This window comes from Rhamphochromis sp. 'chilingali' (genome assembly GCF_963969265.1).
Source record: "Rhamphochromis sp. 'chilingali' genome assembly, chromosome: 2".
Classification (NCBI taxonomy): Eukaryota; Metazoa; Chordata; class Actinopteri; order Cichliformes; family Cichlidae; genus Rhamphochromis; species Rhamphochromis sp. 'chilingali'.
The window spans coordinates 58,603,895-58,618,986 of record NC_137930.1 but is presented as its reverse complement, the minus strand read 5'-3'; the positions used below and the strand labels follow the sequence as shown (position 1 = coordinate 58,618,986).

The window sequence follows — 15,092 nt, the reverse complement described above, 5'->3', positions numbered from 1 at the left end:
CACACACACACACACACACACACACACACACACACACACACACACACACACACACACACACACACACACACACACACACACACACTTCCGTGGTGAGGGAGGTTTACAGGGAGGAAAACAGAAAACATCCCCATAACCGACGGGTAAGACAGGCAGAGCTGCGTGTGGAGTGACACGAGCGAGGCATGGCAGGCCTGTCCGTCAAATTAATGCAGAATTGATTAAACATTTAGCTTCTATCTGAGCAATTTATGCAAAATTTTACGTCCAGCGTCTTCCATACACGCTAATCACTGCTGCAGGTATCGCCATCCTCCTCCTCATCATCGTCTTTTGGCTTAAGTCGGACACCACTGTTTGCGCAATAGTGCGATTTAAGTCAACAAACCTGGTTAACTGACATCGCCAATTACGCAGGCCTAATCAGCCACTTTGTAGTTACACGCACAAGCACGCGCACCTCCAAGGACCTCCAAAACGCACGCACGGGAACCCCCAGGTTAACGTGTGGGCTGTAGGCACATTCAGGGTCCCGCGCCAAACGATTTCAGAGTGAAGAGTGTGTAACATTAATACTGCGACCCCTGGAAGACTGACAACCGCTGCGGTGCACCTAATGGGAATCTTAATAAAGTATCTATGTACCCCGAGTAACAAATCAATGCAAGATGTAGGCCTATATCGATCAATACCTATGAAGTACTCATGATGAAGTAATGCGTTAGGGTTTGGGGAGGCTGAGGGGGGCTGTCTAATATCCAGCAGAGTGTTTGCGGTCTCTTCAAATCATCCCTCTGGCTCACCGCTCTTCTAAGTCCTCCCCTCTGTGTGTGATCGTCTATATTAAGACAAATTACAACGTGCGCTTTAAAAAGGTGCCGGTCTCCCCGCTTTGTAGTTTCGGGCGCACAGTAGTGTGACAGAAACCCAGCAGCATGCTCCTCTTAAAAAAGAACGAAAAGGTTTGTTCTCTCTCGGCCGTAAATACATTTTAATATTGTAAACGGTCTTCATGCTAAACTCGGTGGCCAAATATCAGTTTGCATTCTGATCCATTTGGCACGTAAATATTCAAACTACCGCAGGGAATGTTTCGCTGGCACCGAGATGGACTAGCTGTGAGCGTGTTTGGGCTAAAAGAAAACTCAAATAGCCTTCTCGAAACGGGCATAAATTCAGCACGGGGTATATTCATACTCCTGGACTACATCAGCTGCAATTGTCTTTACCTCCCCTATTTAACGGCCACAAAGCGCTGCACCCCTTTTGAAAGTCTAGCAGTGTTTTCTCCCCCCCCCTTCCCTTCCCCCCCCCCCCCTTTCTTTTTTTTCAAGTGAACTTTGTCTTGGTAGTGTTGCCTGGCCCTTCTTTCTGCACGTCCCCTTCTCTCTCTCCTTTCGGTCCGAACACTTATGAAAACTTCATGAAAGGAACCGCTCTGTTTAAGTTAAGCGGAACAAAATTCAGTACTATCGATTAATATCGGCGTAAATATAAAAACGGCGTGCTGCAAACAAATCTTCATAAAAGTAAATAAACCCAGGAGGTCTACAGTTGTGCGGGAAATATGTTCTACATGTTCTATAACATGTTCTATAGATGCTAAATAACCAGGAACAAAATTCGCTGATGTAGTCAACAGCAGAACGCGGTTCTTTATAGGCGTAAATTATAGTCGTGGGTCTCACGAATTTCCAAAAAGAAAAAAAAAGGCTTATCCCCCAACTATGACATTTTACCTTCGACCCCCCCCCCCCAAATAGTTTGTGTGTGTGCCTGCTCCTGCGCTCAGGATCATGTGAATTTGGACTCTCCGGCAAAGAGATGCCCAGTGGCCGTATACTATCTGCTCCATTCACACAGACTGACGCAGTGGGATACAGAGTGGATGACAGGTGCTTAAAACACACATTACTTGTAAAGTTACAGCCTAATAGCAGCCGGCAGCTGCTGTCATGGACGCGCGAGGAGGCGCCTGCATGTGCAGCGCCGACCGCCTTTCCGTTTGTGTTAAAGTGAGCCGAGGTCTCCGAGGTCTTGGGAAGCTACAGTTCCAGGGACAGCGGGTAGATGGCACAATTTTCTTACATTTATGGACAGAGTGCAGGGAAGGCGTTTGCTTTAAGGAGAAGTGAAAGGCAATTTATTTTAATGGCGAAAGACAAAGTGGAGAAATGATCGCAAAATAAAACATTTAAAATAAAGAAAACTGCTACAGAATGGGAAAAAACAGTCTTGCATCTGCTGATTGAGCTTTCATCACCACTTTATAGTCAATGTGTAATATTAATAATAACATTAATAATATTAATAGTAATAATAATATTAATTATTTTTTCCTCTGTCTTCAAAGCCCGTGCGTTAACATATGAGGCAGGTGCCCCAAGCTGCTAAGCCTTTGACTTGTAGGCTACATTGTAAATGAGCTGCGGTGCCTGAAACTATATGGAATAAAGCGCATGCAGTATGGGATAATTTGTCATAGTGATAGTGCCAAGGTACAAATAATGTGCATATGTGCATTTGTGGCTTAACTGCGCAGACATGTACTTGTGTGCTTTCGTGTGAAGTAGACAGCGGAAGAGCAAGGGAATGCAAACCATATCCTTATCTTATTAAACAAATAGCGCCACTAATAGCCCGTGAGCCCTAAATAAGTTCTAAGCTTCTGTGTGTAAAACCCCAACAAACTAACCGAGCATTAAAGACTCTGTATACATGCCACAGCCTCGTAGCATCGTCAGCAGGCTGCAGGATTTTTCTTTAAACTTTTGCTTATAGGCAAAACCAGCTCGCGTGTCAAACAGTTGGCACGTCAAGCAGACGTAAATAAAAGTGACGTCGCAGCAAGTTACACCTTGTTGGTTTTTTCCCCCTGCATAATGCTAATAAATGGACAGAAGTAGAAATTATGGAGTCCAATAGATCCAATATGTCATGAAAAAAAAATTCTGTCACCTCAAATCAATCCGGTCAGTGTCGAAATCCAACCGGTCAAGACCCACTCGAAAGCTTTACTTTGACATACGTGGGTGAATTCTGCATCCCTCAAAGTGTTCACCCCCTGCTAACACTGTGAATGGTAAAAGTTTTTTTTCTTTTTTTTTTGAGTGGCCGGGGTTGCTCTACTTTAAACACTCTGTCCAATTAACTGATGATCGCGTGTAGCGAGATGTCCACCTTTAATTATCAATATGGGCTTAGTTTGGCCCCAGTGTAGGCTATACCTCAGGGACAGCTTGGTTGGACAAACAGGGGAAGCACCACTGTATGGATAAATAGCGCTTTCAGCAAGAAGCCAGTGATAAAAGACCATCAGCGCCACATTATAATCATCATTTTCTTCATTATCAACAGCAACACAACCACACAGGCGCACTCACAGATACACACCAGCAGCAGCGGCAGGGAAAAAAATGTGGTGAAGTTGGCTTTCATACCGATCCTGATAAAGCTTCTGCACAACAAGGCTAATTCTACTTCAGATTTAACTTCCAACTAAGCCAATATTAATAATAATTATAGGGCAAACAGTTTTAGCGTCAGAGTAGAGTGCGTGTAAATAGCTGGCACTGTAAACCTTTACATCCACTTCTCGAGTTTCTCACACACATAACAGCAACGATAACGATGATGTGCATTATGCCGCCTATAGTTCAGGAAGTTCTGGTAGTGTTGATGAAGCCCGGTGAATCGGTTGGAAGTAAAAATAAAAAGCAGAGCATAACAACCTAAACCACTGCCAGCGATAGAGAGCAATTCTATATTCATGAAATCATTCAAAGCGGTTTCCCTTTCAATACGATTTATCTTATTTTGATACTATGCATAATGTACAGGCTCCTATATAAATTCCGCCCATTAATATTTATGCGAGCGTACAAAGGTGAAACTTTATTCCGCAGATAAAGCGGTGGGAAGGCAGGGTTTGGTATTTCCTGCACTATGGTCGCAGTCCCGTGTGAGGGCGGGCTACTGTTATGAAATGTTATTATCTGTTGAGGCACTGCGCCTTATTACAAGTGGTATTCCATTTCTGGGCTTTAACAGACAGCAACCTTGAATCCATCATTTCCCAAACAGTTTGGTAATTTAGAGATCAGGATTTAGGAAGTATAACCTTATAGGGAAATTAAAAAAAAAAAAAAAAAAGGGGGGGGGGGGGGGGGGGGGGGTTAAGGTACTGAGCGGGCCTGTTGCCGGATTGATTAATTATTTTGTAATTCATTAATCACTTTCAAAGGGCAAAAGGGCAACATCCTGCTACAGCAAATTGACTCCAGTCACCCCCCCCTCCCTTCCCCGTCCACCACCACCAGCACCACCTTCAACCGACCACACACACACCCCGCGCACGCGCGCGCGCACGCACACCCATACAAGGACAAGTTCACACATAAAGTTTGGGAAGTTAAAAAAAGAAACCATGAAAAACTGGTGTTTTCAAATTCATAAATTATAATTTAATACCAAGAACAAATTTACAGCAGAATGCTTGTTTACAATAAGCTAACACAAACAAACAAGAATTGTGTTCAACTATAAACTTTCACACACACTCACATATATCACTTGCAATTAATAATAATAATAATAATAATGATAAAAAAAGTATCTATACGTTATCAATACCCTGCAGTCATATATTTTTATATATTTATATAAAAACGTGGGTCAGTTTAAACTGTTCATAATTACAATCATGTATCATTCTCTGGTCCATATGTGGCTCCGAACAGCCAAAGATCAGTGTTCAATCAGTGATCCCTTTTAATTCAACCACAACATGGTGTTTTTTTTTTGTGTTTTTTTTGTATGTGTGTGTTGAAGAAAAGCCTCAAAACAAGGACAAAATTGCTAGCTTCCAAACGCACACACACGCGCACGCACGCACACACACACACGTTCTCGCACACGCGCATGCACACCACGGCACCTGTCAGAGACCAAAAGGAGCCATAACACTAAAGTTAAAATATCAGCTCCTTTTTTTTTTTTTTTTTTTTTTTTTTTTTAGGTTTTTTCTAAATTTTTTTGTCCCCAAACCTGCTCACCCTGTTTAAGTCTGTAGCCTAATAATGAACGTCGTTTCTTTTCTTTTTCTTTTTCTGTTGCTTTAAATACAAGGGCTAGTGTACTGAATGCACAGATTATATCTATACAGTCCAAAAAAAGAGTGAAAGAAAGAGAGAAAAAACATTTACATTTATATATCAAAGGTAAAATAGGTTAGCGACCTGTGGCCATGCATTCACAGTCTAAATATACATGAAAAAGAAAACATTTGTAGTAATATGTATATACATTAAAAACATAACCTTCAGTGCTACTAGCTAAGTCTGCCACTCAATTTTGAAGACGTTGTATTACCGAGAAGGAAAAAAAAATGGCAACCACAGATTTTTCTTAATCACATATACTTTGTATGAAGGAAAAAACTTGTTGAAATGAATTGACCTATATTTACAAGAATACTGCCTCTAATCAGTTTTTTCAAGTGAAATACATGACTGGAGTTTCATATCTAATTGTGTCGTCCCCCCCCCCAAAAAAAAAAAATGTTGTAGGCCTACTTTAACATCGTTTTGATAAGAAATCACACCATGCTTGTCAGGCACTTAATGCTTGAAGTGAATAAAGGGTGACATTTCAGGGACGCTGTAATAATACTGCTATTAAACACTACTCTGGCTAGGCTTCAAACTTTTATGACCCTTGACCTCTCCAACTTTTTTTTTCTTCAAGCAAGCCAACTATGCTTTCAGTACAGTTTTCAGCTTCTGCAAAAGCTCTTAAATGCGCATGTACTGCATTTAGAGCAACCTATTTTACATACCTTTTATAACAGCAGGTCTAGGCAACTTCTAAAAATTTCCTTTTTAAGAAAAAATATTATTATTATTGTATCCAATTGGGGAACTGAAGCCAAATATTCAGAGCTGGATGAAACTGGGAAGATTATTCGCCAAATAATTAAAATCGTGTAAAGCCCTCATGTCTGTCAGCGTCAAACTAATTAATTTAAAAATTTAAGAGAGCTTATGCAGCTTTAGTTAAAAGCAGGAGTGGAAAACAAAAGTGGATCCTGTAACTTCATAGTAATAAAGAGCGAAGTGTTTCCGCTGGGTCATAAAGTTTAACATGAACTCCAAAAAAGAAAAAGAAGAAGAAAAAAAACTCCCTTTTGTCCAGATTGGTCATCCTAACAACATAAGTGCGTTTGCAGCATTAAGCCTACATCATAAGCCTATTTTCCTATTGCTGTGGTTTTAATTCTTTTTAGAACTTTTTTTTTTCTTTTTTTTCATTATTTCACCTTTTTCAAAATAAACCATTGTCTTAGAAAATAACACCACCTGTACTACAGAAATCACATAGGCCGGTTTGGAACCAGAAAGGAGGAACAAAGAAAGTACAAAACACAGCTATACATGGACACAGGACAAGTCATCTGAGAAAAGAAAATTCACGTTTCGTATTTTCCCTTTCTCCAGTTTCTCTTTTAACCCAAATTTTCATTTTTAAATGCACTTAATACTTCAAATTTCCTCACACGGATCAACAGAATCCCCTTTCCCTTTTTTCCCTCATTTTCTTCTTTCATTAAAAAAAAGGATCGAAGCAGGTTGTTCTGCATGAACACTGGGAGCATGTATCTGCCATTTTGAAAGTTCAATGGATGTCTCAATTTTTTTTTTTTTTTTTTTTTTTTGAGTAGGGGGGGAATTCACAGTCATTTACGTCAATGTCTTTCTTCATGAAAGCCAGCCCCGTGTAACAGCCGGGTTTTTTTTTATTCCTTCCACAAAAGCAGCTATAATCATTGTAGTCTCGCAGCCCCCCAACCCTACCTTTTGTTTGTTCGTCGCCTTCTTGGTTTACTGAATTGGCATGTAAGGCCAGTTAAAACTGCTCCCCGAAAGCAACATATCCCTGATGAGAGTTTCAATGGGGGTTTTACCTACCAATCGGACGAAAAATAATTGTTCTATGACCGAGGAAGAGACTGTGCGGAGGGAAGGCAAGCGGAGTAACAACTTCCCAAACCGTGTTGGCTGGTTGGGATACTGGCTCCGGACATATTCCTCCAGGGCGCACTGGGACTTCTCCTGCAAACTTTCCACATGGGCCACATCTGAGAGGCCACAAGCATCTGAGAGGGGGAAAAACAAATAAACATTAATAAAGTGTAACCTAAAGTGTTTCTCTCACTAGGAGCTTTTTCCCACTGTGGTGATACACTACAGCGAAAATTGATAGCCTGTCACATAAAAAATAAAAATAAAAAATCAATTATTTGCAGAATTAAAATCTCAACATTACATGTAAAAGTGTAGCTGAATGGTCTCAAGGCTTGATTTAATAAATATCGATTTAAAAAAAATAATAACAAATTATTATATGACAATAATACAATAACCATAGCATTACGCTAAACAAATAATGTAAGGCACCATTAACCAAAATACGCTTCCACATGCATGCCAGTTTATTTTGTTTAAACTATTTACTTTGATTTTTATTTTCTTATCTGCGTGTGTGTTTAATTTATGAAAAAGGGGATGGGGGGGGGGGGGGGGGGGGGGGACTTGCCATCTTACAGGGGCAGGTAAAAATGAGAGCCTTGCTTCCCTCGTCATATTAATTCTGTGTTTCTCCTTTCGTCGCTATTATTATCTATATTTTCCCCGATAAAGCCATTTAAAAGTGAACTAAATAATTAAGCATATTCATAGTTAAAGACTGTGTTTCAGATGGGCCTGTGTCTTTCACAGTCAGAGGCAGTGCGAGGTAGAGAGGGGTGGGGGTGAGGGAGGAGAGAGGGAAAGACAGGGAGACCTACTGACCTTTAGTGAGCAGAGATTTAGCTCGAGAGAAAAAAAAAAGGGCCCATAGCCTACGGAGCTGCCGTCATACTATACCATCGGAGACGCAGAATCACTATCTATGCTGCTGCATGTGGGCGGCAGCTGATGATGTGCCAAAAACGCTTGTACGCACATTGGGTAAGTTTGTAAAGTTGATGCATGACAACAACCAAACCGCCAAAGTAGCAAAGGCGTGTCACTCAGGCTACAACACACAGCTCACGTTCAAGCCTCCGGGACTCAGGTATGGAGGAGACAAATTAAGCCATCGTGGATGTATAAAGCCTTGACAGTAAAATTCAATGACATGAACTATGATTTTATTTCAGAAAGGGCTAACTAACCAGCCACCATGAGCTCACTTGAAGATTGCCACAGCTAAATGAAATAAAAAGACTGATGGCTTGCAGGTATGGTATCATTTCAAAGACATGCATTCAGTCGTCGGTGAAACCTTGTAAATCTCTTCCCTACGTGTTTTTTTTTTCTTCTTCTTCTCCTTTAACGGTGTAGCTAATGTAACAAAATAGCCGGGAAGTTTGGGTTATGTTTAGGTCATGACCCAGTTCTCGAGCGAGTCCAGAGACGCCCTGAATCTTAGGCGGAGAGAATATTTCTGCAAATAAAAATTAAAGCCGCCCCTCTTGTCACTGCGCAATATCACACAATGCTGTTAGACTCTCTCATTTTTGCAAATATAGGGGTGTCCGTGTTTTTTATGTATTTATTTATTTATGTATTTTTTTATGGTAGCACATGTATGCCACCTAAATGACAAGGAAGCGTTGAAACCTGGGCAGTGCTTTTACTGTGTGCAAATGGGACATTAGGCTTGTCTTTCTTTTTCTATTCCCATCCCCCTCGTAGCCTGACATCATTTATATCTGTCATTTCCTACAAACAAGACGTGGGGTATACACACAATGATAAATGGCCGAAAAGCCCAAGTGTAGAAATTCATCTGCAGGCTATTTGAGTCTCCAAAAGAGTTCTAATATCTCGATTTTATGATGCCTGGAGCAATTATTGCGGAGTTATCAGTTTTATTTAACTCGAGCTTAATTTGCGGTGGGTTTTGTGTGTGTGTATGTGTGTGTCTGGGCATACTTTGCTCTGCTTTGTTGTTCATTTAAACCAAGATAGATCTGGTGTGGTCATTCCACCATTTTCATTTTATCCTTGCGCATGTGACTGATAAATCAGTTGATCAATCGAGTGATTTTATAATTGAGTAGCCTAGGGTCTGTCTGAAAGCCCTTGGCCATGAAGGCAGCATAGGTGAACGTTTAAGTACAGCGTTCATCTAATACAAGCAACAGCCTCTGGCCAGTGCTGATATATTTAGGTCAGCGTTGATTTAGCTGATGTCAGTGTGCAGGTTAGTGACATTCACACACACTGAACTTGAGTGAGCAGTCTATTGTCTTACCTGTGGTGAAGAGCACAATTGCCTTTAAGCAGCTATATTCAGCAGAGTCAACGTGCAAAGCTTTGAGCTTTTCCACTTGTTCTTGGAAGATCCTAATGTGGTCCATAAAGGCCACCACTCTGTCCGCAGACATGGGGGAGGCGTGAAGGCCAGCCGCCGCTAGGAGAGGAGCCACATGCAGGGGCATGGAGCACTGCGCGGCGTTGAGCACAAATAACTCACTCCACGTCAACCTCAGCAGAGCCACCTGGTCTGTGATCTGAAGGTCTGGAAAGAAGGGAATATTCCTGGCCCACTCCACGGCACTGAAGAGCATCCTGGCTGCTAGTTCACAAATGTTCTCGATACCCATTATGTTGTTGGGTTGCATGCACTGACTGCCATACCGGGACGTCGGGTAGGGCTCCGCTCTCAACAGAAGAGAGATATATCCGGATAAGTAGGAATGGCAGTGGAGTGGGTCTCCATTTGTCAAGGCGAACTGACCGTGGTGTGGCTGTGTGGGTGGCACCCGTCCCCTTTGCACGGCTGCAGTAAAAAGAGAAACTACAGATATTGAAGCCTGAATTCTACAAATGATCACAGACATTCTGAGCATTAAGGGTGGCTGTTAAACAGTACAGTATTTTAAAGTGCAGAAAACTGAAATCTGAACGCCAAGCTGTAAATGTTTACTAGCCTGTGCAGGATCAAAACACACACACGCACGCGCGCGCACACACACACGCACACACACATATTATTACCCGAGTTTAAAAAGAGATAAGACACAGTGCCTTGATAATAAAGAGGCTGTAGTGTGAGAAACCGTACACTGAATATACATATATATATATAAATTTAAAAAACAAACAAACAGGGATGCGCTTTAAACACAATTAAGACAAGCCTCGCACATGTCTAGCTTTAAATTGTTGTTATTCAGCAACAGCAACATGAGCTGGCTGTGAAGGAACACAAAGAGGGCAAGGGAGACCTTGCATGTTTAACCCTTAACCTACTTAGCAATTCATCTCGTTTTACCCCATACACGAAGGCCTATTTTAGACTAAAATTCAGATAATTTCTCCGGGTTAGACGGAGCACGATCGTTCTTTTTTTAAACGCACAGTGTCACGCTAATGTCCAGCTTAAGACACAGAGAACAAGGCAAGCGGCAAGATGTGGAGATGTAGCCAGAACACGCTATCTCTTAATTCGCCACTCGCCATAATAGCGCAGAGGGCTATTGTATCATAAATTCAACACAGATGTATCTCTACGGCAGTCACGGTATCACATTATATTCGGCAGCTTCAGTTTGGCCACGGGTGGGCTCGTATTTGTCAAATGCAGAGCTATAACGCACTGGCGCTAGACACTGTAATGCATGGCTAAAAGGAACATCCGGAGAGCCCCGTCTCGACCACAGGCAGAGAGCGGCTCCATTGCGTGCTCCAGCCGCACAGCCTTGGAGGGAATAGTCGGGAAAGGAAACATGCTGTGGGAGCGACATGATATGGTTCGATGTCTAAAACCTACAAACGCACAAACACACACATGGATAAGAGAACAAAAAATCCCAATACCTTCCCGTCTCATGCCGACTTTAAGGCATTTTTTGAGGCGGCAGTACTGACACTGATTGCGGTGGTGTTGGTCGATTGGACAATTCCTGTTGGCACGGCATGTGTAAGTGAGGTTCCGTCGTACGCTCCGTTTGAAGAAGCTCTTGCACCCCTCGCAAGTAAACTGGCCATAGTGTTTGCCACTAGATTTATCCCCACAGACCACGCATTCAATGTGCTGTGGCTGTTTCTCCGACTGCTGCGACGTCTGGTTCGTCGGCGTGGACTGTGTGTTGTTCGGGGGTCCTTGGACCGGAGTCTGAGGGGTCGGAGGGGCGACCTGAGAGGCTGTCAAATTCAACTGGCCTGCTTGAGGTGTGGGAAGAGATAGTCCTCCTTGGGTTTGCGAGGAAAGGGTGCCTTGGGTGTCAGCCACATCGTCCTGGGAGCCTCTCCACACTACCATTGCCATATCTATCAGTCAACGTAAAGAAACTTTTTGTCTGCCGTTTTGGTGTCGCGGTGAATAATGTCTCAAGGAAACGCGGTAAACTGTGATTAACAGTCGGACACACAAAATGCCAGATCTAGCCTACGCTGAATCCAGTCTGAATCTCCCGAAAACTGTCGATTTATTGCTGTTGGAGACGTTGCCGAAGCACGTTTTCAAAACTGATGCGATGGCGAGCTGAGTCGCTGCCTTGCGCTTAAAGGCCAAGTCCAGGGGCGCTTACAGTCAGCCATCCAGTACACCCATCAATGGGAAAAGGTGGGTTAAATATTCAAAAATAACCAACCGAGGTAGCATGGGCTAGTCAGTGGATGATGGAGCAGGTTGATAAGACCGTGCTCGCAGCAGCATAAAACAATTAGTGAGCACACTGTAGCAGCTACTATCAAGTTCCAGCACAAGTCTTGGAGAAAATCACCAACTGGGTAAAAAAACAGAAAAGAAAAAAACTGCGTCTTCTTCCTTTTCTCCTTGTGAGGTAGCGCCAGCAAGCGCGCAGCTGAAGCCAATGTTTTGAGAGCTTGGAATATGAAGACAACTCTTCCCCAAAAAAGCGAAAGCACTAAAACAAAAAACATAAAAAAAACAAGGATCACAACCTACAAACCTCCTCCGTGCACTGAAAAATAATAGGAAAAAGGAGAAGAGAATCAAAGTGATCAAATATGTTAAAAAGGCGGAGGTTAGGAAGTGATTTGCGATTGGTAGGAGCCGGGCTGGCAGAATGCTTTCTCTCTGATCAGCTCACTGAGCTCTCTATATAGTGAACTTTGACACGACTGCTGCAACTTAGCACACGTTACCATGGAGATCTGCTGCCATATAAGGAAGGAGAGTGTGTTTGACTGGTCAGAGCTCAGGGACCTCCCCCTGAACCCCATTGGCTAGTCGGCACTTGTGCTACTTGGTACCTTGCCAGAGCCAGCATGGAGGTCGAGAGGGCCGCTTGGTCCTAAAAAGAGACGCTTTTCGGAGAGAGTATTCACTGATAGTCACTCAAATCACCCAGACTATAAGGTATACTCACATGCAGCCTGGTAAAGCTTTAGCAATTTCAAGTGGGGAAAAAAGGAAAATATCAATAATTCAATGCAGTGCATCATGTCGCGCTACAGTATATCCGGTAACCCTATAACAAGCTGAAATATAAAAGAAGATAGGATTTTTTTCTCTTTTCTTTTTTTTCTTATCCCTGAGACACAGATGCACCTTCTTGGCATGACCTGTGTTCATTACAGTCTTGATCCTTTAGGTATGTGGATATAAAGACAGACTCCACTGCTGAATGAATGAAAAAACAACACACAAAAGAAACAAAAAAAAGGCTGTGTGATGGGCTACGTTAATTTAAGACTGGTGATGCTGTTACCTAGACCAAATAACATGTTTATTATTATTGATAATAAATGCATATAAAAAAATCAAAACAAGTGTAGGCTTCGATTTGTCTTTCCATGCACACTGTAAAACCAGACACTGAATAAGGTCGCTCCCCATTTAAAGAAGAAGAGAAGAAAACGCCACCTGGATTTCTTTATTTCTCATTTTAAACAAACCTCTATATTTCTACGAGGCTAATAGTACATATTAGTGCTTTCCAATCGTACCAGGTGCTACACATCACAATCCACATGTCTCGTGAAATTGTCGCTATCGCCTGGTGAAATCATCCCACAGCTCGCCGTTGCCTAACAAAAAAATCCCGCAAGCCACAAATATTAATCATCTGCATGGTCAGGAGGTCCAAAAGCATGATTTCTCCAAAGACAGTTTTGTCTGTATATGTGGTCAGAGCTTGAGACGACTACAGCTTTAAATGCGGAGCACAATTAAAATGTCACTCGAGGTCAAAGGCCATGCCCTTCACTTTAAGGCTAGGGTGAAAGCAGAGTCCCCGTATTGACACACCACACAAAAACGATACCTTAATACTTGTCGGATTTTTGCTCACTAAAATAAATAAAATAAAAACATCTTATTTTAATGACGATAAGAAACAAAGTAAACGATGCTGTGTTTGTAACAAGGGGGAGAATGGCTGTGCCCACATGGTTAATAATAATAATAATAATAATAATAATATATTATATTGATATTTGTGTGTATTTGAACGGGGCTGATTTACTTTCACCGTGGCCTGAGGCTATCAAACTTGAACTGCAGGTAAAACTTTACAGAGCCCTCCAGATGAACCTACAGCCCGGTCACTGTGTTAGCCTGTAGAGAGAGCAGCAGCATGCATGCATTGTCCCAGGATCTATTACAGTATATGGGTGCCCCCTAGCGTATGAATTCTTTTTGCTTCAAATAAGATTCAATTTAGAGGAGCCGTCGGACACGGAAACCGATTCAGTCTGCTCTCTCCCATCGACCAAACTAACGAGCACCATTTTAAACTGATGACTGTTTGTTTAAATTCTGTTTTACATGACTTGGACGGCAAACCTTTGAGAGTTGCCAAAGTTGGATTTACTTTTTGCCACTTCAGGCAGTCCCAGCGGTGGTATATAGACCAATTGTGTCTTTATTCTAGAACAAATTAGCCGATTATATTTTGTCTGCATTACTATTTTGTCGGTTTTGTTTACAGATCCCGTGAACATGGAAAGTCTGTAAATAAAATACCCCGCAAGGTACTGGCTTATCGAGGACCCAGTTTTGCTTCAAATGGTAAGTATGCGATTTGTATGCTTTATTATGATAAATCAGCAATGTTGCAATGCTTTATCCTTCTGCTCACAATTAAATCTCATATTAAATAGGCTCATCTCTTCAAATAAAAGACGTGTGCTGCAGACGGAGCATAACGTAGACTACATATATACGATGCTTCTACAATGCGCACTGACTACGGACGACTCCGTCAGTCATCTCTGCCTATTATCGCAGCGTTAATTTATATGACGAATCGCATCAAGCCCAACTAGTTTGCAAACACCCATTCATAAAGTTACCCGATAGTGATAGTGAGGCAGGAGGCTGTATTCTTATAGTAACAAACCTACCAAATGCATATGTTGCTGATTCGTCCGTAGCGGGATGCATCTTCTCTCTTATTCAGAATATATTTAGTCTTCTCTTTTTCGACACAGTGCTCAGACTGAAGCTGGCAAAGCTTCCTCTCCAACAGACGGGATCAGACACAAAAAGCACGCTGTTTATTGGAAAATTGCAATGTCTGATCATGCAAAAACTTTGGAGAGCCAAAACAAACAACTGATTCACGTCATGTGTTGTTAGGCGAGAGACTGGAAATATAAGTTGACGTGTCGTCCGAGCAGAATATCATTTGATTGCCTCTGGAAATGATAAGTAAGCTTTACAGCAGGCAGAGAGAGAGAGAGAGAGAGAGATCCTGTGCGCCTTTTTCTCTCCTACAGTAATATGGCCAAAACGCGCTCGTACGCGGCTGCTTTGTGTGGGCTATTGAGGCGAGAGGGAGGGGGTGAAGTCAGAACAGACACCTGTCTTTAAGTATGGCGAGCAATCTTTATGAGATTTTGCATATTAGGAAATATATGGAGAAAGCAAGCCAAGACGCAATATCAGCCAAGCTATTATTAAACACGTAAAAATTAATTTAGCATAAATAATTTAATAAATGCTCTAACTTTATCCTACAAAATGCTAATACATGAGTTATTATTATTATTATTATTATTATTATTATTAAGAAATATCAGTAATGACATAAGAGGGTAATTAACCTTTTAGCAGATACTCCTTTAGCATGTATG

The 15,092-nt window shown here is 41.9% G+C and overlaps 1 protein-coding gene across 2 annotated transcripts; it reads right to left on the bottom strand.

Annotated features, from left to right (window-relative positions):
- Positions 1 to 4,437: 4,437 nt before the first annotated feature.
- nr2f2 (nuclear receptor subfamily 2, group F, member 2) lies at positions 4,438 to 12,150 on the bottom strand. Of its 2 annotated transcripts, none has more exons than XM_080864025.1 (3): positions 10,866 to 12,150; positions 9,298 to 9,843; positions 4,438 to 7,153 (listed from the first exon to the last, which is right to left on the bottom strand). In XM_080864025.1, the coding sequence occupies exons 1-3, from the start codon at positions 11,314 to 11,316 to the stop codon at positions 6,879 to 6,881; spliced, it is 1,272 nt and encodes a 423-aa protein (XP_080720151.1). In that variant the 5' UTR covers positions 11,317 to 12,150; the 3' UTR covers positions 4,438 to 6,878. The 2 variants fall into 2 exon arrangements, with proteins under 2 accessions (XP_080720151.1, XP_080720152.1); XM_080864026.1 differs by having other exon boundaries at positions 9,298 to 9,825; positions 10,866 to 12,148.
- Positions 12,151 to 15,092: the final 2,942 nt, after the last annotated feature.